At 58.3% G+C, this 25964-nt stretch overlaps 1 protein-coding gene across 5 annotated transcripts; it reads right to left on the minus strand.

Moving 5' to 3' along the window:
* Positions 1-106: 106 nt before the first annotated feature.
* On the minus strand, positions 107-17593 carry CHRND (cholinergic receptor nicotinic delta subunit). 5 transcript variants are annotated; one of them, XM_082395544.1, is made up of 23 exons: positions 17279-17593; positions 16493-16630; positions 16043-16096; positions 15737-15926; positions 15271-15370; positions 15023-15182; positions 14638-14780; positions 14228-14390; positions 13605-14031; positions 13463-13525; positions 12979-13085; positions 11545-11631; positions 11161-11306; positions 10704-10748; positions 10054-10163; positions 9723-9878; positions 9396-9505; positions 8407-8607; positions 7184-7295; positions 6993-7107; positions 5993-6197; positions 5785-5903; positions 107-5093 (listed from the first exon to the last, which is right to left on the minus strand). In XM_082395544.1, exons 1-23 carry the CDS (start codon positions 17376-17378, stop codon positions 4911-4913), a joined length of 3234 nt encoding a protein of 1077 aa, XP_082251670.1. In that variant the 5' UTR covers positions 17379-17593; the 3' UTR covers positions 107-4910. The 5 variants fall into 5 exon arrangements, with proteins under 5 accessions (XP_082251670.1, XP_082251671.1, XP_082251673.1 ...); XM_082395545.1 differs by lacking the exons at positions 15023-15182; positions 15271-15370; positions 15737-15926; ... (1 more) ...; positions 16493-16630; positions 17279-17593 and having other exon boundaries at positions 13605-14018; positions 14638-14775; XM_082395546.1 differs by lacking the exons at positions 107-5093; positions 5785-5903; positions 5993-6197; ... (7 more) ...; positions 11161-11306; positions 11545-11631 and adding an exon at positions 12284-12614 and having other exon boundaries at positions 13605-13769; positions 13855-14031; positions 16043-16099; positions 17279-17592.
* Between the last annotated feature and the right edge of the window lie 8371 nt (positions 17594-25964).

The following is a 25964-nucleotide window of genomic DNA, read 5'->3' on the forward strand; positions in this document are numbered from 1 at the left end:
GCAGAGCGCTGAGGAAGGGCCCCGACCGAGGACCCTTCCTCCTGCCCCCTCCAGCGGGTCAGGATCTGGGGAGGTGTGAAGGCCGTTGGGTAAGCATGTTTTGTACCTGAGTTTCTCTATGGCATGGTCCCTGACATCTTCATGGGTCACTCCACTAGACTGAGACACTGGAGGGTCAAGTGCCTATGGGAGAGATGCACTGGGACCCCCAGGCAATGACACCTTAATGCAAATGAGGCGGTCAAGTCAGGGTTCTCTGGTCTTTGAGGCATGGAACTCGGGTCTGGTAAGCTTTAAAGGAAGGAGAGCCAAGGAAGATTTGGAACGCAGGCTCCAGGGAATAGGACAGCCCCTGAATAGGGGCTCCTCAGTGGGGCCTCAGTATTTATTAAATCATCCACAGATTTACGGAGTTCCCAGTGTGTGGCAGGACAGCTCTAGGCCAGGGGGACCCAGGGATGAGCCCGAGCCGCTCACAGGATCTCACAGTCCAAGGGGGGCAGGCAGGCAAGATCAAGGTCGTGGCCCCTGTAGAGTCAGATGACGGGACCTAGAGGGGCCAGAAAAGCAGCTCCATCCACGCTGTGGTTTGTGGTCAGGGGAAGAGTGGGGCTGAGGCTGATCTAGGAGCCGAGGGCCCTGCTGTGCGCTGGCCACCTGTCTTCTGACCAGCTATTTGAAGCAGACAGGTCAACATGACCCAATACGTGGGCAAGGCGGGAAACACAAGTTCCCATATGTGCCGCCCACCCTTCAGCCTCCTGTGGGAGAGGGTGGTGGAGGCCTCTGAGGGCTGGAGGGAAAGCACCATTTGAGGACGTGTCCCCCTCCCCCCAAGCAAATGGTGTCTGTGGCATTTTAGCATGTGTCAGTAAACTAGAAGCCAGCCCACGTGCCCTGTCCTTGGAGATCCAGATGAGGTTTGTTCAGACCCCAGCCCCCTGCAGCGGGGCCACAAGTCTCTGCTGTCTTCTCCAGGACTTTGCGGTGGGCAGGGGGATGACAGTGGTGGCCCCTGTCTTCCCTGATCTACCTCGGTCCTTGCGTTCGGTCCTGCTCTGTGCTCCACACTCAGTTTTCCTGGACAGGCCCGCCCCCAGTACCCCCCCAGACTTCGCTCTCACCACGCATCTAGCTGTGTAGCCCACTTTCCCTGGAGTATACAAAGCCAATGGCTCCTTCTCCCCACTTTGCCCTCTGGTGTCCCCTGGACTCAACTCCCTCACCCGTTTTGCGGAGCAGTATCTCTCCTCCTCTCTGCTCTCCTCCAAGACGGCTCTTTGCCCCAGATAATTAATGGCTTCTGCTAAATCATGGACCACCTATCGCCCTCCCCCTCCACCACCCCAGGCATAGGTAGTCAGCTGACGCCTGACATTTCTGACTTTCTCTCTCCCCTTCCCTACAAGTGTCTGGGAGGGAAAAGGAAGACTCTGGAGGTTGAATTCCCTCTGGTAGGAACTGTGCCACCTCCCTCTGGATGCAGATTTTATTTATTTTAAAGTTTTTTTGGATGCAGATTTTAACCCCTGTTTTCTCCCCTCCTCTCTGCTCTGAGAGGTCCCTTTGGTGTTCTCAGGGGGGTGAGGCATCTCTGAGGAGTGGCAGTTTCGGCCCTGGAAGGGTTAAGGGGGGAAGTATGGGGCCCATTAAGACAGGGGCCCCCAACTCGGGCCGTGGACCGGTACTGGGCCGTGCGCTGTTAGGAACCAAGGCCGCACAGCAGGAGGTGAGCAAAGCTTCATCTGCTGCTCCCCGTCGCTCGCATCACCTCCTGAACCATCCCACCCCACGCAGCCACCGGTCCGCAGAAAAACTGTCTTCCACGAAACCGATCCCTGGTGTCAAAAAGGTTGGGAATCGCTGCATTAAGAGAAAATCTGTAGTCCTCACTCACTAACAACTTTGCCGCCTTCTACTCCAGAGGCTGGACAAGCAAAATGCTTGTTTCCCAGGCTCACTTGCAGATGGGGTGGCCGTGTGATAACATCTTGACCAATGGAGTGTCTGCTGAAGTCAGCTGAGGGGCTTCAGTGTTTTCTTCCTGATAAAAGGGTCAGAAATCGCTTTCCCCTTTCCTGCCTTGAACATGACGTGAAGTGTGGAGCTGTGGCAGTCCCTGTGCTACCTGAGGCAACAAGCCGGAGGACAAAGCCAGCACGCTAAGAGGGAGGGCTGGGCAGAGAGCACAGAGCTGGGTCCCTCATAACTTTGTGGGGCAGCTGAGCCAATGCAGCAGCCACCATCTTGAGATTCTTACTATGTGAGAAAGAAAGAGGAAACATTATTCTTTTAAACCACGGTTCTCTGGGTTTTTCTGTTCCTTACAGCCCAGTGCGTTCCTGATGGATTCATCGCCCTTTGAAAGAGGGTGGGTAGCCCTGCTGGCCTGGGGAGAGTGTGTAGGGACTCCCTCTGGCTTCATGGGAAGCTGGCCCCTGTGGGTATGACTTCCTTGGGAGGGAAGGAGATGGGGTTCCATGTCACCCAGAGGGTGGACCAGTCCTGACAGCACCCTGGGGCTGGAGTGTTGGGGAAGTGGGTGCTGTCGGGGGACCCACTGTGACCCTGGGAACCTGCTAAAGAGGCACCCTTGGTCTAGTGGGGCATTGGGGGTTGTCTTCTCTGAAAGGTTTACAGCCACCTGAGCAGGCTTGACACACTGAGGCCTCAGTATTGGACTGTGTAAAACCTGCTGCCAACAGCATCACCATGTGGCGAAGCAAAGCAACGACAGTGGTTGAGGGATCAGATCTGGGCCCTCTTGTCTCTGGGCACGAGACAGGGACCCCCCAGAGTTGGTGAAAAATTCCAGGGAAGACCCGGACTGCCTGCTCATCTGAAGGGTGTAAGTCTAAGCTAGTTTTCCTATTCAGAGGGGAACAAATTAAAGACTTGTACCTTGAATTTTCAGAAGGTTCATATTGGAAAGCAGAAGTAAGTAGGGTCAGTTTTGGTTTTAAATGGTTTATCTTTTCTTCAGTTCCATGGGAAAACCAAACATTTTGCCTTCTATATACCTGAGCTCAGGAGGTCACTGATTCCCTCTGAGGGACGTGGGTTCAGCTGGGAGACTCAAGCCTGCACATCAAGGAGGTGAAGAATCAGGTCCTCCAACCTGCTCCAGTCCCCTGTCAGTCACCACGCCAGGCTTGGATGCAGGAGGCCCTTGTGAGGGCCCCAAGGGCCTGTCCTCAGTGACTGAGGCCCACGAATGAGGAATGAGATAAATAACCACCCCTAAAATTAGCAGGACACATGTAACTACCTTTACTCCTACTAGCAAATTTGATCTTCAAGACGCCTCATGAGCTGGACTTATCCACTTTGCAGATGAGAAAACTGAAGCTGAGAGATGAGGGATGGTTCGCCCAAGGTCACACTGCTAGTGTAACAAACCACCCCAAAGCTTTGTCTCTTAACATGACAAACGTTTAATATCTCACACAGTTTCTGAGGGTCAGGAATCCAGGAGCAGCTTAGCTGGGTGGCTCTGGCTCAGAGGCTTTTGTGGGGATACGATCTCATCTGAAGGCTCCACTGTGGCTGAAGGAGCCACTTCAGCTGGATGATCCATTTCCAAGGTCACTCACAGGGCTGTTGGCCGGAGGCCTCAGTTACTTGCCATCTGGACCTCTCCACAGGGCTGCTCATCATGCCCCTGGCTTCCCCAAAGTCAGAGAGCCAACTAAGAATGAATGAGGGAGGGAGAGCAAGAGAGAGAGAAAGAGAGTGGCTGCAATGTCTTTTACGACCTGATCTTGGAAGTGACACACTGTCACTTCTGCCTCCTTCTATGGGTCACACAGACCAGTCTTGGTACCGTGTGGGAGGGTATGAATGCCAGGAGGTGTGGCTCACTGGGGCCACCTTGGAGGTGGGCTACCACACAGAACTACATCCTACTGCTCCTGCAGCCTCAGCCCTTGGCCTTTGGGATAGGACTGGCAGGGGCTCCCTTTGGGGTGGAGTTGCCAGATTTAGCAAATTAAAATACAGGATTCCCAGTTAAATTTGAATTTCAGGTAAACAATGAATCATTTTTTAGTATAAGTATGTCCCAAGTCTTGTCTGGCCAACCCTATTTTGGGGAGGAGGAGTAGGTGCTCAAGGGGACAAGCCTGGGGGGATGGCCGAGTTCTGGGGCTTTAGGATGGTGCGTGTGACCTGAGGTTGACAGGCTGACCTCTGGCCTCTGTGGATGCTGAACCTGACCCTTCCACCCCCATCCTCAGCTTCCCAGGGGGACCCAGGTAGAGTGGCCAAGGCAGAAAGGGCTGGGGAACGCCATTCTGCAATCCTGATGCTCCCGAACCTGCCAAAAAACTCCTTCCCTAGTGGGCCTGGAGAGAGAGGCATCCCCAACCTCGGCTCCAGGTGGGGCCTCAGAAGCCCAAGACTAAGGGGTTGGCGGAAGGAGGTGGCTGGAGGAGCCGGGAAGTAAAGGCCCAGGACCCCACCTGTTCCACCCCCACTTGGGGGAGGGGGAGGCAAGAAGATGTCTTTGTCTTTCTGACCCCTCACAGAGGGGTCCCAAAAGGCCAGCCTGAGTGGCATCCCCCCTGGTCCCTGAGCCAGCCCTCTGCCTCCCCCCAAATCGTCCTGCCCCACCCCCAGCTGATGTCCACTCTCAGGCCTTCTCCGGTGGCTCCTGGCTTTATGTGCAAAGGAACCACTGTTGAGAATTAGCGCTTCCCCCTCCCTCCCTTGACCTCAGCTCATCTCTGCCCCAGCCTGGCAGGACCAACTGGGCTCAAAGTCTCAGGGCTGGGAATTGGTCTGCCCAGGAAGAGCTAGTTGTTTCCCAGACAGCCCTGTCCACACAGCTATCCACCCCACCCCCTGTACATCCCTTTCGGGCCAACCACCTGCCCTGGTTGTTGGGCCAGGCCAGGGAGGGCAGGCCCACTCTAGATGAAGCGCTTGTCCTGCTCCCGGTAGGAGAAGGGGTCCCCAGGGAAAGGCTGAGGTGGAGGCTGGTTGTAGGCGCCCTGCAGGAAGATCCAGGCTGTGCCCACCACCATGATGGGTGTCACCACAAACAGGCAGAGTCGGTCCACTGTGCGGGCTATCCGATTCCAGCAGTCTTTCTCCTGGGGGCAAGGGTGACAGAGACAGTGGGGTGAGAAGGGACCTCAAACCACAGACTCACACCCCAAGCTGGGGCCCATGGCCTCGGCGTATCTGTGGGGCCTGCCTCGGGCTTGCAGCAGATGGGATGTGCTGCCATGTCCCCAGCAAAGGCCCAGGCCCACCTCCAGCCACAGGCGGGGCTGGTCATTCTGTCTGTCCAGGAGACAGAGAGCAGGCCCACAGACTCCCCCCCAGCCTCTCAGTGCTGCCACTAGCCTGCATGTGAACTAGAAAAATATGCCCCTTTGTCAGGGGAGAATTTTTTAAAGGTGTATAGTACTGAACAACCATATAAGGCTGCCCTTTAAATGTCTGGCTTTGTCTGGAGTATCAGGCTGGGAGTTGAGCAGGGACAGAAAATGATTGGCAGCTGGGAGAAAAAAGGGACCCTAAGGGAGGTCCAGAGTGTGGCCCCAACAGGGCAGAGCTGTGTGCCTGTGTGTATATCTGAGTGTGTGCCTGGCCCCGCACACGGCTATGGGATTTCAGGCAGGGGATCCCCCTCCCCGAGAGGCCTGGAATCTGCACCCACTGTGAACTCCGTCTAAGTTGGTAGGTATCTCTGAGGGGAACTGTGCCCCCTTAAGATAGGATGTGCTTGATCAGTGCACTACTTGAACATCTGTACACAGCAACCCTGTGGCTACTCACCTCATTGTAATTGTTCTGGTCCTTCATGTGGTTGACGATGAAGTTGGCCCCATCCACAGCTGGCTTCAGCTCACTGAAGAGCTCCTGCTGGGCCTGCTCAGAGTCTACTGGGGGCCGACCTGTGGACACCAGGCCAGAGGTGGGCATGGGGCCTGCCCTCACCCCATCTCCCACGGATGGGCCGAACTCCAAGCCATTAGGGACCCACGTGCGGTGGTGAGGCGCCGGGCCAGCCCATGACGCTCTGACTGCTTCTCAAACATGAGGTCACTTCGGGACTTCAGCGAGAAGTACTCCTCTGCCTTGGAGATGTAGCCCAGGGAGCTGCTCCTCCGGATCAGGGTGCCAGGACTGGGCCCATCCTCTGCCGGACGGGACATGTGCAGGACCTCAGGCAGGGTCTCCAGGAAGAGCTATGGCAGGTCAGAGGGGCCATTTTACAAACGTGGGTCACCTTCACACATCCAAACATCTGTGACTCCATTCCTGGCTTGCCACAAAGTGCTCCCCAGTCTGACGCTGTCATTTATTCTTCTGATCCCCTACTCATGGACAATTAGGTTGCTTCCAACTCTCTCATTACAGCATGGAGAAGAACTCATTTGTTGAAAATGAATTATATATGAAAAAAAAAAAGTAAGAAAAATGCTCCCAACGCAGGGCTAAGACCAAAAAAGTTGCTAAACTATCCTCAGCTGTCCCCAAACAACCAGGTGGCCCTGCAGAGGCCAGGAGGCAAGGACAGTCCCCTTCCTGGGCACCCTGCCCCCACAGTGCTCACCTTCCTTTGAATCAAGGTATAACAAACACAGTTGACTCAACAAATCTTAAGCATGTAGCTAGATGAAATTTTACAGATGCATTCAGCTGTGTAAACACCTCTCAGATAAGATAAGAACTGTATCTCAAAAATGTTCCCTCCTGCCTCACCCCCATCAATTCCTCCCCACACCCAGAGGGAACCACCATCCTGCCTTCTAGCACTAAAGGTTGGTTTTGCCTGTCCTTGAACTTCACAGAAAGGAAACCTTGCAGTCTCTTTAGCATGGGGCTTCTTTTATGTAATATCCAGCCTGGGGCGTGGGGGGCAGCAGGGGCACTTTTGCTGCCGGATAGCACCCCCTGTCGTGTGTACCGCCGTGGCTTCACCCGTCTCCCTGCAGAGAGGCACGTGGACAACCTCCAGCTTTTGGCTGTCGAGCCCTCACCTTCTTGACTCCCTCAGACAGCACGTGGGTGCTGGGTGTGCGGAAGTGGATGTTGAGTACGACGACACAGATCACCACAACCATGGTCACCAGCACCATGCCGAAGAGCAGGAACCTGCGGGCACAGGTGCAGCCTGGAGCCCCCGCCCGGGCGAGGAGCGGGGGGTGAGGCAGGCAGGGATGGCACTCACTTGCCGATGAGGGGGATGGCCATGGACGTGGCCGGCAGCCTCTTGGAGATGAGCAGCAGGAAGACAGACTGGGCCAGGAGCACCGAGATGGCCATTGATGTCTTCTCGCCACCTGGGGAGCCCATCCTTAGCTGTGACCTCTGGCCCAGGGCCCGGAGGGTGCCACGGTGGCCCCTGCACTACTGTTCACAATGCCATGGTGCCCTGGGCTAAGGAGCTGCCACTTACTGCTAGGTGACCTTGGGCAAGCAGCCTAACCTCTCTGTGCCTCAGTTTCCTCAACCATTAAAAGCTGGGAGGCCAAAGTGAGAGAGTGTGTGTTAAATGCTCAGACGCTGCCTGGCACTGGGTGAGAGCTCAAGGAACCCCTGCTTTCCTCGTTAGCCAATCCCCTGCCACTCAGCCCTCCTAAATCACAGACCTTCTCTGTCCCTCCCCCACACAGGAAGCCCCAGGGCATCCTCACACCCAGATGACATTCCTGCTCTCGGCCCTTTGCTCCGAGACCCCAGCCCAGCACTGCCCTGCTCTTCCCACCTGCGCCCCTGAGTGTGCTGTGCCGTGCTGGCCCCCGTGGTCTTGGGTCCATGGCCCTGCCCCAGCGCTGCTTCTCGGTCAGCAATGCACCTCGCAGCCAGGCTCCAGCTCCCACCCCACCGCCCCCAGGCTGCACTCCTAGTCTTGTAGTTTCTACCCTGTCTGTCAGGGTCCGGGGAGGGGTCACATTTGTCTCTGGAACTCACTGTGCCCTGCTCATAGTAAATGTCCTGGAGCCAAGTGACCACAGATGACATGTGCCCTTCTAGAACCAGGTGTGTGTAGATTGCACGTCCCATGCCCTGGCTTCCCAGAGACCTTGTTATCCACCCATTGGCTCAACAGCCAGGCCCACGGTCACACAGTGGTGACCACAAAGGCCCGATCTCTGCCCTGACAGAGGGACACTTTTGTAGTTCTCTCTAGGGTCCTTGGGAAGCCCATCATGAGAGGCAGAAGGGAGGTCCAAGAGGGATGGAACCCCCAGGGGCCCTGTCCACTTGGGGGATGTCTGACAGGGTCACAGAGCCTTCCCGCTGACAGGCCATGTGCCCCTCGTTCCTGGACCCTGGGCAGGGAGCACCAGCAGTGGTGACCCCCAAGTGGCTCCCAGGAGGAAGTGAGGGGCAGGGCGGGGGTGGCCGAGCTCAGGGGCCCTCGGGGAGGGGGCCGGGGGCTGGGCTTACAGTCTGCAGGCAGGTAGAAGACCAGGTTGATCATGAAGGAGATGAGCACGCAGGGCACCAGGATGTTGATGACGTAGAAGAGCGGCTTGCGGCGGATGATGAGGTAGAAGGTGACGTCCTGGCGGCTGGGACTGTCCAGTGAGGCACTGGGGTCCACGTTGATCCTGGCCGGCCGGTGCACTATCTCCCACTCCCCGTTCTCTGAGGGTGGCACATGGATGCCTTGGGGTCAGGCCGGGCAAGGGGGCCGGGTGTGGGGTGGGGTGGGGGGCGGGCCTTGGGGCAGGCCGGGGGGCGGGGGGGTGCTGGGTGGAGTGAACCAGCCCAGAGGCGCAGCCAGGCCTGTTGGCAGGGGCCTGAGGGGCTTGGGAGTGGGGTGGGGGCACGGAGGAGTGTTCACGCTCTGTTTCTGGGTATCTTTCCCTGGGGGTTGGGATGGAAGTTTCACTCTACATGGGGGAAGTTTTCCTCTGGGACCAATTTTTTTTTTTCTCCTTGGAAAAAATAGAAGCTGAGGCCATATGTGGTTCAAATAAGGAGGCCTGGGGATAACAAGGCAGTGAGAGTAAGAACCCTCCTCCCCATGATGTACCAGCCTTGGGACCAGCGGGATGTGGGTCTCCTCTGACAGACAGGGGCAAGCGGTAGGGCCCAGTAAAAGATCTGAGCCTGGTCACAGAGAGGGGAGGGGACAACATACACACCATCAGGATGACAGCCAAAGCCCCAACCGTCCCCTGGGCCCTCTGGGGACAGCAGGGCTAACCACCCCCCTCATCTGTCGGCCACACCATCCCCAGGAACCCTGCTCAGACCGGGAAGGGTCTGGCCTGTCTGTACCTATCTGCACGCCTGTGTTCCTGTGTGTCCATGTCCTAGGTGTGTGTATGCACACGTGCATCTCTGGGGTGGGGATGTCAGTGTGACTGTATCCTTGGGGGGGGGGGGGTCTGAGGGGCCAGCCCACCCAGCAGCTGCTGCTCCGGCACCTGTGAAGCCCTCGGGGTCGATGATGATCCACTCCACGGGGTAGTAGCGGCCATCCTCTTCATCCTGCTTCAGGCTCAGGGTGATCTCCTTGGCCGTGTACTTGAGTGAACTGGGGAGGGTAGTGGGCAGAGGGTGGTCCTCAGCCGCTGGCTGGTGCCACCGATGGGGGAAAGGCTAGCGTAGGAGGTTCACGGTTGGAGGGGGCCACGGTGGGGCTGGGAAGCTCTAATCCGGACAGACCAGGGGCCTCTGCCTGAGGGTGTTTACCTCCCTCAGCCCCTGGCGGGGTGCCCTGGGGGGAGGGGTGGCTGGAGAAGTGGGTGCACCTGAACTTGAGGGAGCAGTTCTGCCAGTCGAAGGGGAAGTAGGTGACGGAGATGGGGCAAGAGGAGCGGAAGATGGCGGGCGGCAGCCAGTACACGTAGCCTGAGGGGTAGATGAGCACATTGCAGGAGTAGGAAATCTGGAAGGAGCCGTCATTGCTGGGGGACAGGGACAAGGGCCACAGTGAGTGCTGGCCAGCTGGGAACTGGCCGAGCTGGGGGAGGCAGAGGAGGGCGGGCAGTCAGAAGCTTGGGACTGGAGGGGGAGGCTCAAGACGCCTAAGGGAAGGAGGCAGAGTGGTGGAGGGGAAGCCAGGGGGGGCTGCGGCTCAACTTGTTCTCCAGCACTATCTCTGGGAGCCACACCATGTCAGACGGCAGACGCAGGACGCTGATGTTCCCAAAATCTTTGGCATCCCACTTCAGCCGGCTGTCTGTCCAGCCCTGGAAGCCCAAAAGAAATGTCAGCAGTGGGCTCTGCTGTTGTCCGGGCTCCCCCGTTCCCCCCGCTCCCCGACCAACCACTTCCCTGGGGGAAGACTGGACAGGGTCTGGGGCTGGGACAAAAGAGGTTGGGGGAGGTGGGTACAGAGTCAGGACTCAGGTCTGTTGTGTACAGCCGTGTAGGATGTGCACTGCACCACTAAGGGAACACAATTTCCCTTGTGGACATAGAAGACTTACATCTGTATTAGGAGTTTCTGACAGGTAGCACACAGTGTCTTCTAATAAAATCAAGATACTGTGACAATTTTCCCTAGGTGAAGATCCTAATCCACAGAAGGCTCTCTCTGGGCTTGTGGCAGCACCAGCTGATGGGAAGGGCGGTCGGGCCCGGGGTTTGTCTGTAGGCAGGAACCAGTCCCTCCCGGAGGACAGTGTCTGACTGAGGCAGGTTGGGGATCCCCAAGCAGAAGCGAGCACAGGCGAACCTGGGCCCTGCACCCTCCCCACCCCCAGCTCTGTGCGGGGTGTTCTCCTTACGTGCTCAATCCACACGTTAGTGGTGAGGGTCTCTTCAACTTCTTTCTGTAATCAAACAGGAGGACTGTCCCCCCGGGGCCTGCACCCTTTCACCAGGCACCTACTCTCGGCTGCCACCCAGGGGAAACCGCGACAATGGCCTGCCCCCAGCAGTCAGGAGTGGATGGATAGACCAGGAAGCAGGGTGGGCATATGGCCTCTCACGTGTGTCATGGGTGCGAAACGGGGGCACCCAGAACTGAAGCTGGAAGGAACGGGGCATCCTCAGCCCAAGGCCTGTGGGCAGCACGCAGAGGCGTGGAGAGGGCCCGAGCACATTTCCCAGGGAGAGGAGCTACCAGAGGCCGGGATGGGGCCTTGACCTTCCTCTACGGCCATCCCAGGCCGGGAGACAGCCAGGCCTCCAGGAAGCCATCCCTGCCACTGTCCCCCAGCCCAGCCAGGAGGGGCCACTCACCAGGGAGATGAGGTTGGAGAGGGTGAGGGCCAGGGTGACCTCCACGGTCTCCTCTTTGTGCGCCGTGGGCCGCAGCTCCTTGTCGTACTTCTTCTCCTCAAACAGGTGCCGGATCAGCCGCTCCTCCTCATTCAAGCCCCAGCTGCCTGGGGAGGGTCGGGGACAGGGGCCCGGGAAGGACGCCGCCCTGAGGTCCTGCTGGGCCTGGAGCGGGCCCCGGGGGGTTGGCCCCTCCAGGGAGGAATGGCAGTGGGAAGTGGGGAGGTGGGCCTGACGCTGGGAGAGGGAGCCCCACGTAGGAGGGGACGGGAGGGGAGCATGCTGTGGGGGACCTGGGTAGGGGTCCTGAGGGACCCTCCAGGGAGGGGTGATGGCCACTCTTACCACACACGACCAGGGCAGCCAGCAGCCCCAGAGTTAACACGGGCCCCTCCATCCTGTTCCTCTGACTGGGTCTTGGGTCCGCCGCTCCTGTCGGCAGGGCTGGGGAATGTGGGCAGGTGGCCGAGGGGACAGGTGCAGGGTGGGGGGCGGCACCAAGGGAAGAGGCCGCCGGAAGCGCAATCTGACACCTCGAGGCTCTGTGGCAGGCTGGAGAAACTGGGGCAGGTGATGCGGGCGTGGGGACAGGGACTGGCCAGCCGGGCAGGAGCCCAAGGACACGAGGCGAAGATCCCAGGCTGGGACTCCCCACCGCTAGTGGTGAGGGTGGGGGCCGGGTGGAGAGGCGGGACATTGGGGGCGGCACTCGTCAGCCATGGACAGCAGGGTGGTGACAGGCGGCGGTACTGCCATTTCTTGGGAGGTCGACCGACACGCTGAGATGGGGGGCTCTGCCGCCCCTCTCCAGTGTCTTTGTGACCTCTATCAACTAACCGTTTCTGGAGGCTGGGCCCTAACCCCAGAGATCCCATGTCCACCCACCCCAGTCCCATCCTAAGAAAGCTCTGGAGTGGTCTCCGTAGATCATAAATAATGTTTATTAAAGCAGTTGTGATCTTCCGATGGTACATCTGGGGAGGTACGCTGGGCCCAGGGCCCCTTCCCCCACGCCCCCGCCCGCACCCAACTCTGGCCATGACAGTCTGTCATCATGTTCCCTGGACCCTCCGCAGGCCCTGGGAGCAGTAGTCCTGACCAGGGGCTGCGGGGGGAGACACGGCTCAGGGCCACCTGGCTGGGGGAACCTGAGGGCTGAGTGGGTGGTGCCCCTCCCTCCCCAGCCCTCGGCTCTGCCTTGAACCCATCCGGGGTCCCTAGGGCTCTGCCTCCGCCAGGGCTGCCAAGCGGAAGGCCTGTAGGGCCTGCACCAGCAACCGGGGAAGGCTTTGTGCCAGCGTGGCTGGCTCCAGACCCACCAGGCCGCCGAAGACCACGTGCCGGCCCCCCAAGCCTGCCCAAACCCAGGCTCGGAAGAGCCCGGTCAGTGTCTTGGAGCCCAGGTCTGCCAGGACCTGCAGAGGGAGGAGACAACTCAGGGGCCCACAACCCCACTCTTGGTCCCTTCCTCCTTGCCCCCAGAAACTCTCACTCAGACCCACCCCTTCCCCAGCCCCCTCCCCCAATCCTGCACACTTTCTGCTCACTTGGACACCACCACAAGCTCCTCCACTCACACCTCCCCCCACTCCTTCACACCCACCTAGCACCCAGCTCACACACAGCCGCCCTCCCCATCCCCTTCCCCTTGGGCAACACCCACTACCTCCACCCCAGGCTGCTGGAGGAGGGTCTCTCCTGTCTCCCTCCCCATCAGGGCTGACCCAGGTTAGCCTTCCGAGGCCACTGCGAAGGAGTCTGGGAAGCCTGGGAACCCACCTCGTGAAAGTCCATGGCCAGGCGCTCGGAGGGGACCTGCAAGATCCAGGCATGGGTGCCCTGGAGGGCAGCCAACTTCTGCCACAGGGGCTCCAGCCCAGGGCAGCCTGCAGGAAGGGGAGAGACTTTGGGAATACGAGGGAACTGACACTAGCACGGAGCCGGGGTGGTGTTCCCACCAGTGCCTCTGGACCCCTCCCAGTGGGCAGATTTCTCCTCCTGCTACAGATGGGGCGGCCGAGGGGCAGCCAAGGCTCAGAGAGGTTAAAGGATAGCACAAAGCCCAGCATCTGTTGACACTGATGAGGACCCAAAGTCACAAGTTCCCCCAAAGAACCATCCGCCCTGCTGCGAGGGAGGGGGAGAGCGGGTCTGCCCGCGGGGTGAAACTGCCTCCCAGCGCAGACCCCGGGAGAATCCCCTGCGGGCCTCGGCCCGCCCTTGGCCTAGTCCACTGGCGACGGCCGGCAGGGGGCGTCATTACCGTTCGCTTCCCCGCGCTGCTCCGACCTCCGCTTCGGGAGCCCAGTGCCTGCCGTCCGCGATCCTGGGGAGCTGCAGGGTTAGGGGAACGCCTCGGCCGCGCTGGGGTGGGGCGGGGGCTGGGCTGCGAGGGCTTGGGGTACCTGAGTGCAGCCGCTGCTCGCGGGAGGGGTGCCTGGGAGGATCCCGGAAAGACGGAGCCGGCCGAACCAGGGCCGGGGCCAGGGGCCGCGCCCACGGACGCGGGCCGAACAGCTCCTGGGCGCCCCGCAGCAGCTCCAGTAGGGTGTGCGCCAGCGAGCGCAGCTCTGCGGGCGGGACAAGGGTCCGACCGGCTGTCAGACGTGGGCCAGACCCTCGGGCCCCCGGCCCAGCCCCAGGAACGGGACTGACCACATCGCCGCCGGCGCTGCAGGCACTGCTGGTGCGCCAGGCGCGCACAGGCGCCCGCGGGCCCCGGACACAGGTGGGCGTAGAAGGCACAGGGCGGGGCGGCATCTGCCAGCGGCTCCTCCGACGGGTCCCAAGCCAGAAGCTCCCTGCAGCTGGGCTCGCGGCTGAAGGGGGCGGCTGCGAGGGGCGTCAGGGGCTAGCCCACTCCACCCCCGCTCTCCGCTTTAGGCCCTAGCCCCCAAAGCCCTCCCTGGGAGGAAGATAGGCTTTCCCGACGCAGGAGGCTGGGGGCGGCGGCAGGGTGGAAACGGGCTCGTCCCCGGGCAGTTTGCCGGACACTCTGCGGAGGCGGGAATAGGGACGGGGCGCTCACCGCTCATCTGCTCCTGGAGCCAGTCCTTGAACACAGCCACACGGGTGTAGACCCCAGGCTTCCCTGGCTCCCCGCATCCGTCCCCCCAGGAGGTGACTCCGTACAGGACCTCCCTGGGGCGGGGACCAGGCTCAGAACAGGTCAGGGGGCCTCCAGAGTCACCCTGCGAGGATCCGAGCCAAGAGAGAGGGCACTGCATCGATCCATGTCACCCTCAATGACAGCCTTATGCCTGGCAGGGTAAAGCAGCTCTGAGCTCTACTGGGGGTTACCACTCTTCGACCCATTTTAGAGATGAGGATATAGAGGCTCAGAGAAGTTGAGTGACAGCCTGATTGTAGAAGGAAAGGAGGCCGTCCCGCCCCTGAGGAGTGGCCCACTACTACCCTCCGATCAGTCGGGGCTCATACCTGGCACGAGTCAATGCCCCCGGCCAGGTAGCCGGCACAGAGCATGCTGCTGGAGCGCAGCCCTGGCCCCAGGGCCCTTCTGCAGGTGTCGGCGCTGAGCAGGGGCACACGGGCTTCCCTCACCGCCTCAGCCTCAGGCCCATCTACAGGGAAGCAGTGGAAGGGGCTCAGGCCTGAAGGGCAGGGGTCCTGCTTCTAGGGTCTCCCTCCCCCCACTGCCCTCCTTGACTCCCCCCCCCCCTTTGCGAGATGGGCAGCATTTTGTGAAGACAGCTGGGTGTAGGTCACAATTCTTACACCCCAGCCTTCCCAAACTCCATCACCCCAGCCCCCCAATCTTCCCACGCACACGCGCGGCTCACCCAGGCCCTGCCCTGCCTAGTACCTTCGATGAGGGCACCCCAGCCCGCGATGGCGCAGGCGGTGCCTGCGGGGGGCTCCTGGGGCTCTTGGGGCAGGCACACGGGGCGCGCCGCCCCTGTCGGGCTCACCGGCGTCCACAGCTGCACCAGGGCCAGGTCGTTGTGGAAGGTCCGAGGGTCAAACTGGGGAGGGGGTGGCGGCGCAGCGTCAGCGCGGGTTGGGGGTGGGGTGCTGTTCCCAACTCTGAGGGCCTGGGGGCTGCCCTCTCACCTTGGGGTGGGGCAAGATGCGGTTCACCGGCACCTCCTCCGCCTGCTCCCCCCGGGGCCCCTCGGCCAGCGTCACCGTCCACAGAAGCTCGTTCGGGGCGCTGCGGCGCGAGCGGCGGGAGACACGCAGCACAAGGATGCAGAGAGGTCCCCTGGAGACCCTGCCCTCCGCCCACGGGCACCACCCTGCGAGCCCGCGCGCCGGGCTGTTTCTCCGCCTGGGGGCAGGGAGGGCGGGCCCGGGAGAAGCCGCGACGCCGAGTGGGGAGAAGGCCCGGGACGGTGAGCCCCCGGAGAATCCGCGACCTGGCTGGGCCGCCCGGGCGCCTTGAGGCGGGAAAGGGGACGGCCGCCGCCAGGGGGCAGCAGAGACCGGTCCTCGCGCTTGGTGCCCTCCAGCCGACCCCGGAAGAGCGGGACCCCGCATTGGGGATCCGGGCTGGGCAGGGGCCTGGGGCCCGACGTACCCCGCGAAGCAGTGCGCCGCCGTGAGCACCCAGGACGCCGCCACCAGGACGCCGCCGCACAGAGGCTGCCCGCCGAGTTGCAGCCTCACCAGCCAGGGCCAGGCCCCGGGCGGTGCCGCGCTGCCCCCCACAATGCGGCCTTGCGCCCGCGTCACGTTGACAGCGCCCGGGCGCCTCTCGCCACACGGCCCTAGAAAGGCCGAAGCGGCGTCAGGAGGAACGAGTCCCACTCATCCTCACCACTGAGACCCCTCCAGGGTCCACCCTGCTCTCAGCCCTACCCACCTCGAGCCTTTTCAGCCTCACCTGGCTCAGGTGGATCCTGGAGGAGGGGGGCGCGAGGCCCGGGACGCCCAGGTGCTGCTGAGAAACAGACCTCTGAGCCTCGCGGACGGCCTTCCACTCTTCTCCACCCCAGGCTGAGCCTGAGCCCTCCCGCCACCTCACCCGGCACCCCATTCACACCTACCCACCACCCCCCCCCCCTTACCCTGCCCAGTAGCACTCAGGGTCTGTTTCAGCTGCCATAAACTTCTCACTGTTCACCAAATAAGCCCAGACTTATTTGTTCCTGCCCTCCTGCCTTTGCACGCGCTGTGCCCGTGCCTGGTGTGCCCTTTCCACTTGAGGAGACCTTCCTGAGCATCATCTTGGTTGCAGCCTCACCGAGTCTCTGTCCCCAAGAGGGGGTCAAGTCTGAAGGGAGGGGACGGGGTGGACGGGAGCACGGGCCCAGGGCAGTCAGCGCCAGCTCACCAGGGCATGGGGGGGTGTGGTTGGCACAACTTCGGCACTCATGCAGTCTGTGCTGGATCTCCGTCACCACCCGATTTACTGCCCACTGGGCGCTCCTCTGGGCAGCCTGCAACACTTTCGTCCCCTGGGCTGACAGAGCTGCTAGGACATGGGGCACAAGTCATGCACCGTGGGGGAAGAGCTCCTCCGCCTTGCCCCAGCCCTGAGCCCTGCCTTGGGAGACCCGGTGGGGAAGCAGGTTGGGCTCCAGGAGCCCTGGGACAGAATGGGGATGTCAGAGAGCCCCACGGCCCCAGGCCCCAGCACACACAGCAGACGGTCTCAGATTCTCAGCCCGAGATATCTCTGTAATTTCAGCTTGAGCTGGGCTGGAATCTTTGAAAACGGCTTTTCCTTAAAAACCTTGAAAAACAGCACCCCAAAGGTATAGATATTACAGAACTCAGGCTTACTGACACAAAATAACCATGGCCGAGTTGCCCACGTTGGGGTCCAGATAGCCAAGGGGATGCCGACCTGGGCCCCTTCCTCCCTGCTAAACCCAGAACCTTCTGGAAAGCACGCCTTTTGGCAGTGCTTGCCGGCTCCCCTTCCCCTTCCACCCTCGTCCTCCCCTTTCCTCTCCCACCTGTGTCTCAGTTCCTGGCCCCTTCTCCCAGCAGGGTGGGCAGAAAGGGCCAAAGGTCCTTGTGAGTGGGGAGGGCAAGCTCACGTCCCCCTGCCCGAGACCCACTTGCTCTGTGCTCCTCCCGCCTCGGCCTCTCCCTCAGAGCAGCCTGGGCTCACCTTGCAGGGTGCTGGGGGGCACGCGCGTGTACAGTGGGTGCCCGCGGGCAGACCGCGGGCCTGGGAGGGGCGGCAGCAGCAGCAGCAAAGCCAGCAGCATGGTGACCGGGAGCCCCGGCAAGCGGCCCTGTGCTCTCTTCCCCTCGGGGTTCACCCTCCAGGCGTTATCCTTTGCTGCCTGCCCCTGGGCGCTCAGTTCTTGTTCCTCAAATCATCTGGTTCTATTCTTTTACATCAAAATCACCGGCTTCCCTTGGTCTGTTCCTCACCTGGCCCTTAACTCCCAGGAGCCCACAGGGGAAATGGGGCTTGGGGGGCTATATAGAGGACAGACTGGGGGGGAACACTGGAGGGGGGCCAGGGTGGGGGGGAGGGAACGGGGTAGTGGGCTCGACCCTCACCTTTGAAGTCTCATCATCCGGGCTCTGAGGCCCCCCTTCTGTCAAAGGAGCCCTTGTTTCTGCGGCTCCATCAAAGGGGCCTGGACAGGCCAGAAGAGCTGACGGTTGGGCTGGGGGCCAGGCAGAGGGGGGCTGGTGGGCAGGGGCTGGCCCTGTCTCCAGGGCTCAGAGCGGGTGGCGGGGGGCGGGATTCCCATCTGCCCCTCTTCCCCGAGGAGTTTACAGCTATGCTGGGGGCAGACGCTCCTGGAGGGAGGAGACAGGGGGTGTCTGAGGGTCCTCAGCAGCCCCAACCCCTGAGGAGGTGCCCGAGCTCCCAGCCTCTCTGCCCCTAATTGCTTGGCAGTGTCCCTCCCCAATGTGGCCATTTCTAAAGATGATCAAAGCGCCCTAATTAGCGCAGTAATTGCTGCACTGGGGGTAGTGGGGTGGGAAGAAGCAGAGGCAGGCGGACGCTGGAGTGGCCCAGAGAGGAAGGCGGGAGATGAAAGGCCCCACCAGTGGCCCAGTTTGGGAAGGACAGGCCCCAGCCGCTTCTGCTGCTCTCCCAGACCCCCTGCCCCTGCGCAGGGCCCGCTCGGCCTGCCCAGCTTTGTTCTCAGTTGCTATGACCCTGATCTGGCAGGAGGGAGTCTTCTGGAGTCTCACGGGAAGGGCCACAAACGGGCAGCTCTCCTGGGACCAAGTCCCCACCTGGGGCAGAGAGGAGGTGCTCTTCTGCCCCTCAGAGAATATCCTGGGGCCAAAAAAAGAATCCTGGTGCCCCAATGCATGCTGGTGACCCCAGGGTGGCTTTGGCAGGCCTGGTCCTTTTTCAGAATGGATCTCTCATGACGTCACCTCGGTAATATTGTCCTTTCTTCTCCAGCTCTTGCTCCGTCTGCCCAGGTGAACGTGCCCTGGTGGGAACCTCTCCCCGCTTTAAAAGACAGAACTGCAGACCTGCAGAGATAGCCTGGAGTCAGGGGTCCCACGGGGGTGGTGGGTGAGATGCAGAGAGGGGGCAGCCAAATCCAGCAGCTTCTCCAACCTCTTCCTTCTGTGCCACTGTGGGCAGCAGAGAATAAGCGTGACTTCTTTTTTCCTCCCTGAAATTCTCTTCCTACCTGGATGGCTGTGAAGACCCATCCTTCTGGTTCTCCCCAACCTCTCTGGGCACTGACCACAGTGAGGCTCCCACCCCCTGGAACTTCACTGGGTTAGCCCACCCACCCAGTGGTGTGCTGGGGTCAGCTCAGACTGGCTCCTGAGAGCCAACTGTCAGCATCTCTTCCCAAGTCTGCATTTGGTGACATCACATTGGTAGCTTGAAATCAGCCATGTTTGGGAGTATTTACACCATGGGAATCAGCAAATGCTACAAATCAGAGCTCTTTTTTCCCCCAGAGAGCCAGTCCTTTGGCATTTATCAGCACACCACTGTACACACAACTTTTTCCCTCTCACCAATTACCACCACACCTCATAAAGGTGATACCTCTGATTCAGGAATGCCATGAAAATACTGTCTGAGTGTGGATTACTGTGAGTGAATATTGTGAAGTTGGAAACTGTATTCATCAGAATATCTATACATCTAGATAGGATGTATATCTAGATGGGGAACCCATAGGGGAATGGGGTTTGCGGCTTTTAATCTGTAATCTCCAAATTCTTGGCAAGAGGGTGTTAGTTCAACAGAGCCTGTATTTGAAGCATAAACAAAGGTTTGAGAAAGTGTCCAAAGGAAAATTTATCTGTGGGACTTCCCTGGTGGTCCAGTGGCTAAGACTCCACGCTCCCAATGCAGGGAGCCCGGGTTCAATCCCTGGTCAGGGAACTGGATCCCACGTGCCACAACTAAGAGTTCACATGCCGCAACTAAAGATCCCGCATGTGGCAACAAAGATCCCTCACGCTGCAACTAAGACCCAGAGCAGCCAAATAAATATATAAATATTTTTTTTAAAAAAAAGGAAATTGTCTGTGGTTCCAAGAGAGAGCCATCAAGGTAAGGGACCCAGAAAGCAGAGAGGTGGGTGGGAAAGCCTAGCAGGCCTCGATGGAGGCCAACGGCTCAGAAGCATCCTCCGAGCTCTGCCCATAGGTTCTTGCGTTCAAGATAAAGAGATTAAGGCCCAGAGCAAGCCCCTCACGACGGAGGACACTTTGCCTGGGGAACTCCTCGGGGAGTACACTTCTGCCCATTCAGCACCTAAGTCCCTCAGCTGCTTGGATTCTGCCAAAGCCAAGTGAAGCAGGCCAGGGCACCAAGACAGAGCCTTCCCGCCCTGCCTCCTGGCTTCCCTGCTGCCTCCACTGGTCTGTAAGGAGGGGGAGGAGCAAGAAAACCTGGAGCTGCTGGTCTAGGTACTGCTCCTTCCACCCCCAACTCCCCTCAGGGTAAAAGCCCCACCCCCGCCAAAGAACAATGAGGGACCTCACAGCACCGACTGCAATTCCGCTCAAGCCCCAGAGCTTGAGCTCTGCCTCAAGCTCCTCTGCCACTCCTGTACCCGTGACTGGGTCACGAGCCCACCCCTCTCCTCTGTCTAGACCCCGCCCCAAGCCCAGGTCAACTTCATCCACTTCCACAGGCCACCTCTTGAGAACCACATCTAAATCCACATTTCATGAAATGATTGTGTTTCTTATTGGTGACGGGTGCACTTGTTCCTTACCTACATCTCTCGTTGGAATGTGACGGAGAGGCCTTCCGGCCACTGTCCCAGCTGTTCCTCTCATCTCTGTCACATCACCCCCTTGTATCTTCTTTAGAGCAGTCACTTCTCTGTTGCAAGCTGTCCAGCAGGGCTCTTGCCTGTTTCAGAGGCTCGGTCTCCACAGTCTTAGTTGAGTGGGCAGCTCCCCCTTCTCCCTGCCCCACTGCAGGGCTCACTGCTGGACCCCTGTCCGAATCCATGCTCCCCCACGGCCCCTCCTCCAAGTGGATCAGACAAAAGGACAGGGGAGGTGGACCTTTGGGGTGGCACAGTGTTGGTGGAGAGAGTGTTTCCCTCACAGCTCCAACCAAGCAGGAAGGCGGGCTGGAATCCCCGGAGGAATCAAGGAAACCCTTGCTTAGGAATCAGGGAGCCGGGAGAGGGAGAGACTGGCATTTCAGTGCCCAGTGGAGGTCAGTTCAGCCAGGGGACTCGCTGACCAGCCGGGGCCTCCAGAAGTGCCGAGTGGGGAGGGGCCCATACCCACCACCACCTCTGAGGTTCCTGGTCCCTAAGCATTTACAGAGGGCCTTCCACTTGTGCCCACAGGCCTGAGGGTTGGCCCCAAGTGTGAATGAGACTGGTGGCTTCAGGCTTTGGACGGGTATGAAGGGAGTGATGGGTATGATGCTGCCAGCTGTATGTTGCTATCACCCGTGTCCGGCAGGCAGGACCAGCTGCACAATTTCCTGGGGTCCCAGTGCAAAATGAGAACGTAGGGCCCCTTGTTCAACAAGTGTTAAGAATTTCAAGATGGTGGCATGTGGAACATTAAACCAAGTGTGAGGCCTTGCTGAGCTCGGGGCCCTGTACCCAGGGACACTGCCCTGAGGGGCCCTTCCGTCAGCTGGCAGGTTGGACCCCTGGCACTGCTCGTTCTCAGTGAAAAGGAGCTACGGTAGCCTTAGGGTCTCGACTCTGGTTCTCCCTGGCCCAGGCGAATCAGGAGCAGATGCCCCTTTCTTTCTCCCTATCCCAACGCTGAAGAACGGAAGGTGAGGGGAGACCCCTAGTCACCCTCCCACCCCCACTAGAGCTCCTGAAGCTCCTCCCAAGCTCGGGGAGGGGAGAAGTGATTTTACCAAGCCAGAGCCTGGAGTTTCAACGGACAATGCCCAGAAGGAGAACACTCAAACCTGGGGGGAGGAGAACGCTCAGAATCTGGCCCCATGTTGGGAAGAGAGCTGCCCCTTGCAGTGGGAAAGTGACCTCTGCCTGGCACAGTCGAGGGCAGTGCCTGGAAAACTTAAATTGTTTCAAATCTACGTCCTGCTGTGTCGAGATTCCCCAATAAGCTGGTGAGAGCCATCTGCTGCTCTGAGCTCGGTCCTTTGATGTCTGTCCGCTGCGGGGAAGTAGGGCTTTCCATCTCACCCCGGTGGTCTCCCCAGCACCTAGAACAGAGCCTGACACACTGTATTTGCTGAACAAATGAAGAAATGATTACTGGCCCCTGTTCTTGGTCCAGGGACTGGCACATTCAACTTCCATCTGTGCAAAGCAGTCCTGGGTCCCTGGGTACCCCTCCTCTCCTATCGGCTTCTCCCCATCAGCTCCCTTTCCACGCAGGAGGTGGGGCCTGGACGGTGGCCCATTCTCCATCAGGCCCACATTCACTCTGCCCAGTCCCATCCCTCTCCCTTGGAGTGTGGGTCAGGGGGAGCAAAGCGCGGTTGGGGGCCGGTAGGAACCGGCACTTCACACGGTTATCAGTTATCTCTGAACTCAGACAGAAGCGGCTCGGGGGGCCATCCAGCCAGCAGGCGGCAGAGCTGGGTTCACCCCCTCTCCTGCTGCTCCCCTGTTCTTTCCTCTTTGCCTCCTTGTTTTTTCTGGGACTGGGGGCAGGATAACGGTCCAGGGTGTGGGAGGGATGCAGAAGGGATTCAAGGCTCTGTTGGTGACATCTGCGGCTCCTGCTTTCTCAGCCTCCCCTCCAGGCCCCAGTCTCCAGCCTGGGAGGGGAGCCGGCCTTGTCTGCTGACCCTTCTGCCCTGAGTGCCCTCTGAGGCCACAGCTGTTCCACGTCATCCCTCCCGCAGGTAGGGGCAAAGTCTCAGCCCCAACCTCCCACTTCAAGAAGAGGGAGGGAGAGAACCTTGGACCTTTTTGTCGATATCTCTGGAAACCCCCAGCAGGCTCTTGATGTGGGCCAGCCCCGCAGTCTCCCTGCTGGCACGGAGCCCTCTCTTGTATTCAGAGGAAGACGTAGGGGGGCCCTGGACCTCTGGAAATGGTGAGGAGAGACCGGGGCACTTGCCACCCTGGGGCAGAAGCTGCCTCTTCAGGTCTCTACACTTATCCTCTGGGGGAGGACCTTCCGCTACCTCCCCCATCAGGGTCCTCCGTGCCAGGGATGTGCTCGCCCCTCCCCCACCCTAACCACCCTGACCTTCTGGACCATGCCTGGACCAGGGGAGCGGACAAAAGGGCAGCCGGAGGGGGACTAACCCAAGAGCTGACCAGGCCACCTTTGAGAGCAGTGTCCCAGGACATGATAGTGGGATCCGCAGCTATGCCTGCCACCTCTGCTGGCCAAAAGTGGCCGGCTAGGCAACAAAAGCGACCACGAGCTGGCTTCTGACTCATTGGAATGTGAGGAGAGGTTGAAGTCGGGCTCTCCTTGGGATGACAGGCTGCTCCGGCCATGATTCAGGTCTCAGGCCTGTGGTTCTGACTGTACCTCTGGGTGACTTTGGATGAGTCACTTTCCTGTTGTGAGTTGGATTTTGTTCCCCAAAAGTTATGTTGATGTCCTAGCCTCCAGTACCACAGAATATGATGTTATTTGGAGATAGAGTTGTTGCAGACGTAATAGGTTAAGTGAAGGTCATACTGGAGTAGGGTGGGCCCTTAATCCACTACGTCTTTACAAAAGAGAAGAGACACACGGGGAGAAGGCCACGTGACAATGGAGGCAGAGACTGGGGTAGCTGCAAGCCGAGGATTGCCGGCAACACGGGAAATAAGAGAAAAGCGTGGAACAGATTCTCCCAAACAGCCTTTGAAAGAGCATGACCTTGCCAACACCTTGATTTTCTTGGCCTCTGGTTTCCAGAACTGTGAGAGAATAAATTTCCACCCAGTCTGTGATAATTTGTGATGGCAGCCCAGGAAACTCATACACTTCCCTGTCTCTCAACCTCATGTTCCCAGTCTGGGAAATGGGATAATAACATCCATCTGGAAGGGAGGATTAAAAGGACACCTGTTAGGTTTCCTGCAAAGGGCTGGCAGGGATTGTCATCATTTTTCTAGATCAGCACTTTGTAAACGTTGGGAATCCATAGGAGGCTGTCTCCCTGCGTGAACGTGGTGAGGACTCAAGGGCCTGATCCTGGAAGGCAGCAAGGGAGATGTTGGCGCCTAGAGAACTGGAGAGAATGGGACCTGGGGAAGCGGCAGGGGGAGGGGCTCTCCAGGTCCTGTGTGGCCTGGTGCTCAGAGGCTGTCTGAGTAGGGCGGTTCCCCTTGCCCCACGGGGCCTTCCTCATGCACTGCCTGTCCCTTCAGCTTGTCAGCTTTACTTGCTGCTCTGACTTCTCCCTTGCTCTGGGCTGAATTTGAGTGCTTTTTTGGCCGCACTGCACAGCTTGCAGGATCTCAGTTCCCCCAATCAGGGACTGAACCCAGCCACGGACGTGAAAGAGCTGAATCCTAACCACTGGGCCAGCAAGAAACTCCCAGGCTGAACTTGACTTTAAAAGGGAGAGGCAAGGGTGCTGCTTGGGGGTGGGGTGCTGAGTCGGGGGCTGCCCCCTGCAGGCTCCATTGGTCTCGGAGAATGGGTTGGTCCTGGAACCTGCACGCAGGGCTCTCTGTGGTCGGCGAGACCCCTGGCTTCTCACCCAATATTCTCGGCAGGGGCCACAGGCATGGAAGCATCCAGACCACATTCTACACTCCCCCCAATTCAGAATCCAGCCTTTTGTGTACATCCCATAATCCTTGCGGTCTCCATCCTTTCCCAACACCCTTTCCTGTCAGCCTCTTCTGAAGTGCTTGGGAGGAGAAAGGGGTCAGCCCCACCACCTCCCCCAGGCTTCCTCCAGCCTTCTCCAGTGGGGCCAGCCCTCTACCCTGGTCACTGGTGTCCTGCAGGGGATAGGGGCGTGGCTCTGCTTTTCCATTTTAATCATGGACTCCAACATCTTTGCTTCTTCATTTTGTGAGAAAAGTTGGAGAGTTAGGGTGAATTTTGCTAAAAATACCAGGAAAACAGAAACAAAGAAAATACAAAAGCTCAAGTCCAGATGAGTCCGTAGGTGTTTTGCTACCGACAGCATCTGCCAGGATGAGCACTGCTGTAGGCCAGCTGTGGGCTGGGGGGTTCACCTCTTAGTTTGAACCCTATGAAATCCATCAAAGTGGTCCAATACATTCAAAAGAGCTGCAGCAGCTTTATTTTAAAATGTCAATGTTTACAACATGCCAGAAATTACACCTTTCTCACCATTTAAACACGATAGAAACCTTTAGGTAAGGAGAGCCCATGGAGGCAAAATTCTTTTAAGTTAATTATGTGTGAAATTTTGAATACCATTGCTCAACTTTGTGATTAAAAGACTGCAAACCATTCCACAATTCTGCCTGTTTCCTCTCCCTTTTTTTTTTTAGCTTTTGTCTTTCTTTCTTGTCATCTTTCTCCATAGGTTTTCTTTTTCTTTTCTCAATCTTGCTGTCGCTGTGTTTCCTTGAAATTTGCTAATTTAACACCTTCAATTTCTACTATAATATTCACATTTCTCCCCCTCCTACATGAAAGATTCTCCCTAATCAATACTTTTTATTCCCATTCCTTTCAGATCTTTTTGTTAATATGAGATGATCTTTTTAGAAAACACTGCATCTCTGATAAAGACATATTTACTGGAGTTACGTGGTTTCTTTCAACTTCCATTTATTTTCTTTTGTTAAAATAAACTAAAATTAAATTTAATAAATTATATATAAATATTCAATCAGATCCCTTCTCATAGCAATATTTCTATCTATTTACCTCTCTAAACTTCTACCTGTATCAGTGCAAAAAGAGATTTCTGGAAATGGTTATTATTCATTAATTATGGCTATTTCTGATAGGAAGATTTATTTTTGTTTTGCTTTGTACCTTCCTTTTTTTATACTTTTTATTTTTATAAATTTATTTATTTGTTTATTTTTGGCTGCGTTGGGTCTTCGTTGCTGCGCGCGGGCTTTCTCTAGTTGTGCCGAGTGGGGGTGACTCTTCTTTGCGGTGCGTGGGCTTCTCATTGCGGTGGCTTCTCTTGTTGCAGAGCACGGGCTCTAGGCGCGCGGGCTCAGTAGTTGTGGCGCACGGGCTTAGTTGCTCTGTGGCATGTGGGATCTTCCTGGACCAGGAATTGAACCCATGTCCCCTACATTCGCAGGCGGATTCTTAACCACTGCACCACCTGGGAAGTCCCGCTTTGTACCTTCTTTGTGCTTTCCCACTTAGTTTGAGTTCTTTAAGCATTTGTGCAAATGTAACACATGAAGACTATAAAAGCAAAGTGCAGGGCATCAGGTAGAAAGCTTATCAATGATACAAAGTTTGTTAGTGCAGTATTTCACCCTCTAAAT

Source organism: Balaenoptera borealis (assembly GCF_965194805.1).
Source record: "Balaenoptera borealis genome assembly, chromosome: 6".
In the NCBI taxonomy this organism is placed as follows: domain Eukaryota; kingdom Metazoa; phylum Chordata; class Mammalia; order Artiodactyla; family Balaenopteridae; genus Balaenoptera; species Balaenoptera borealis.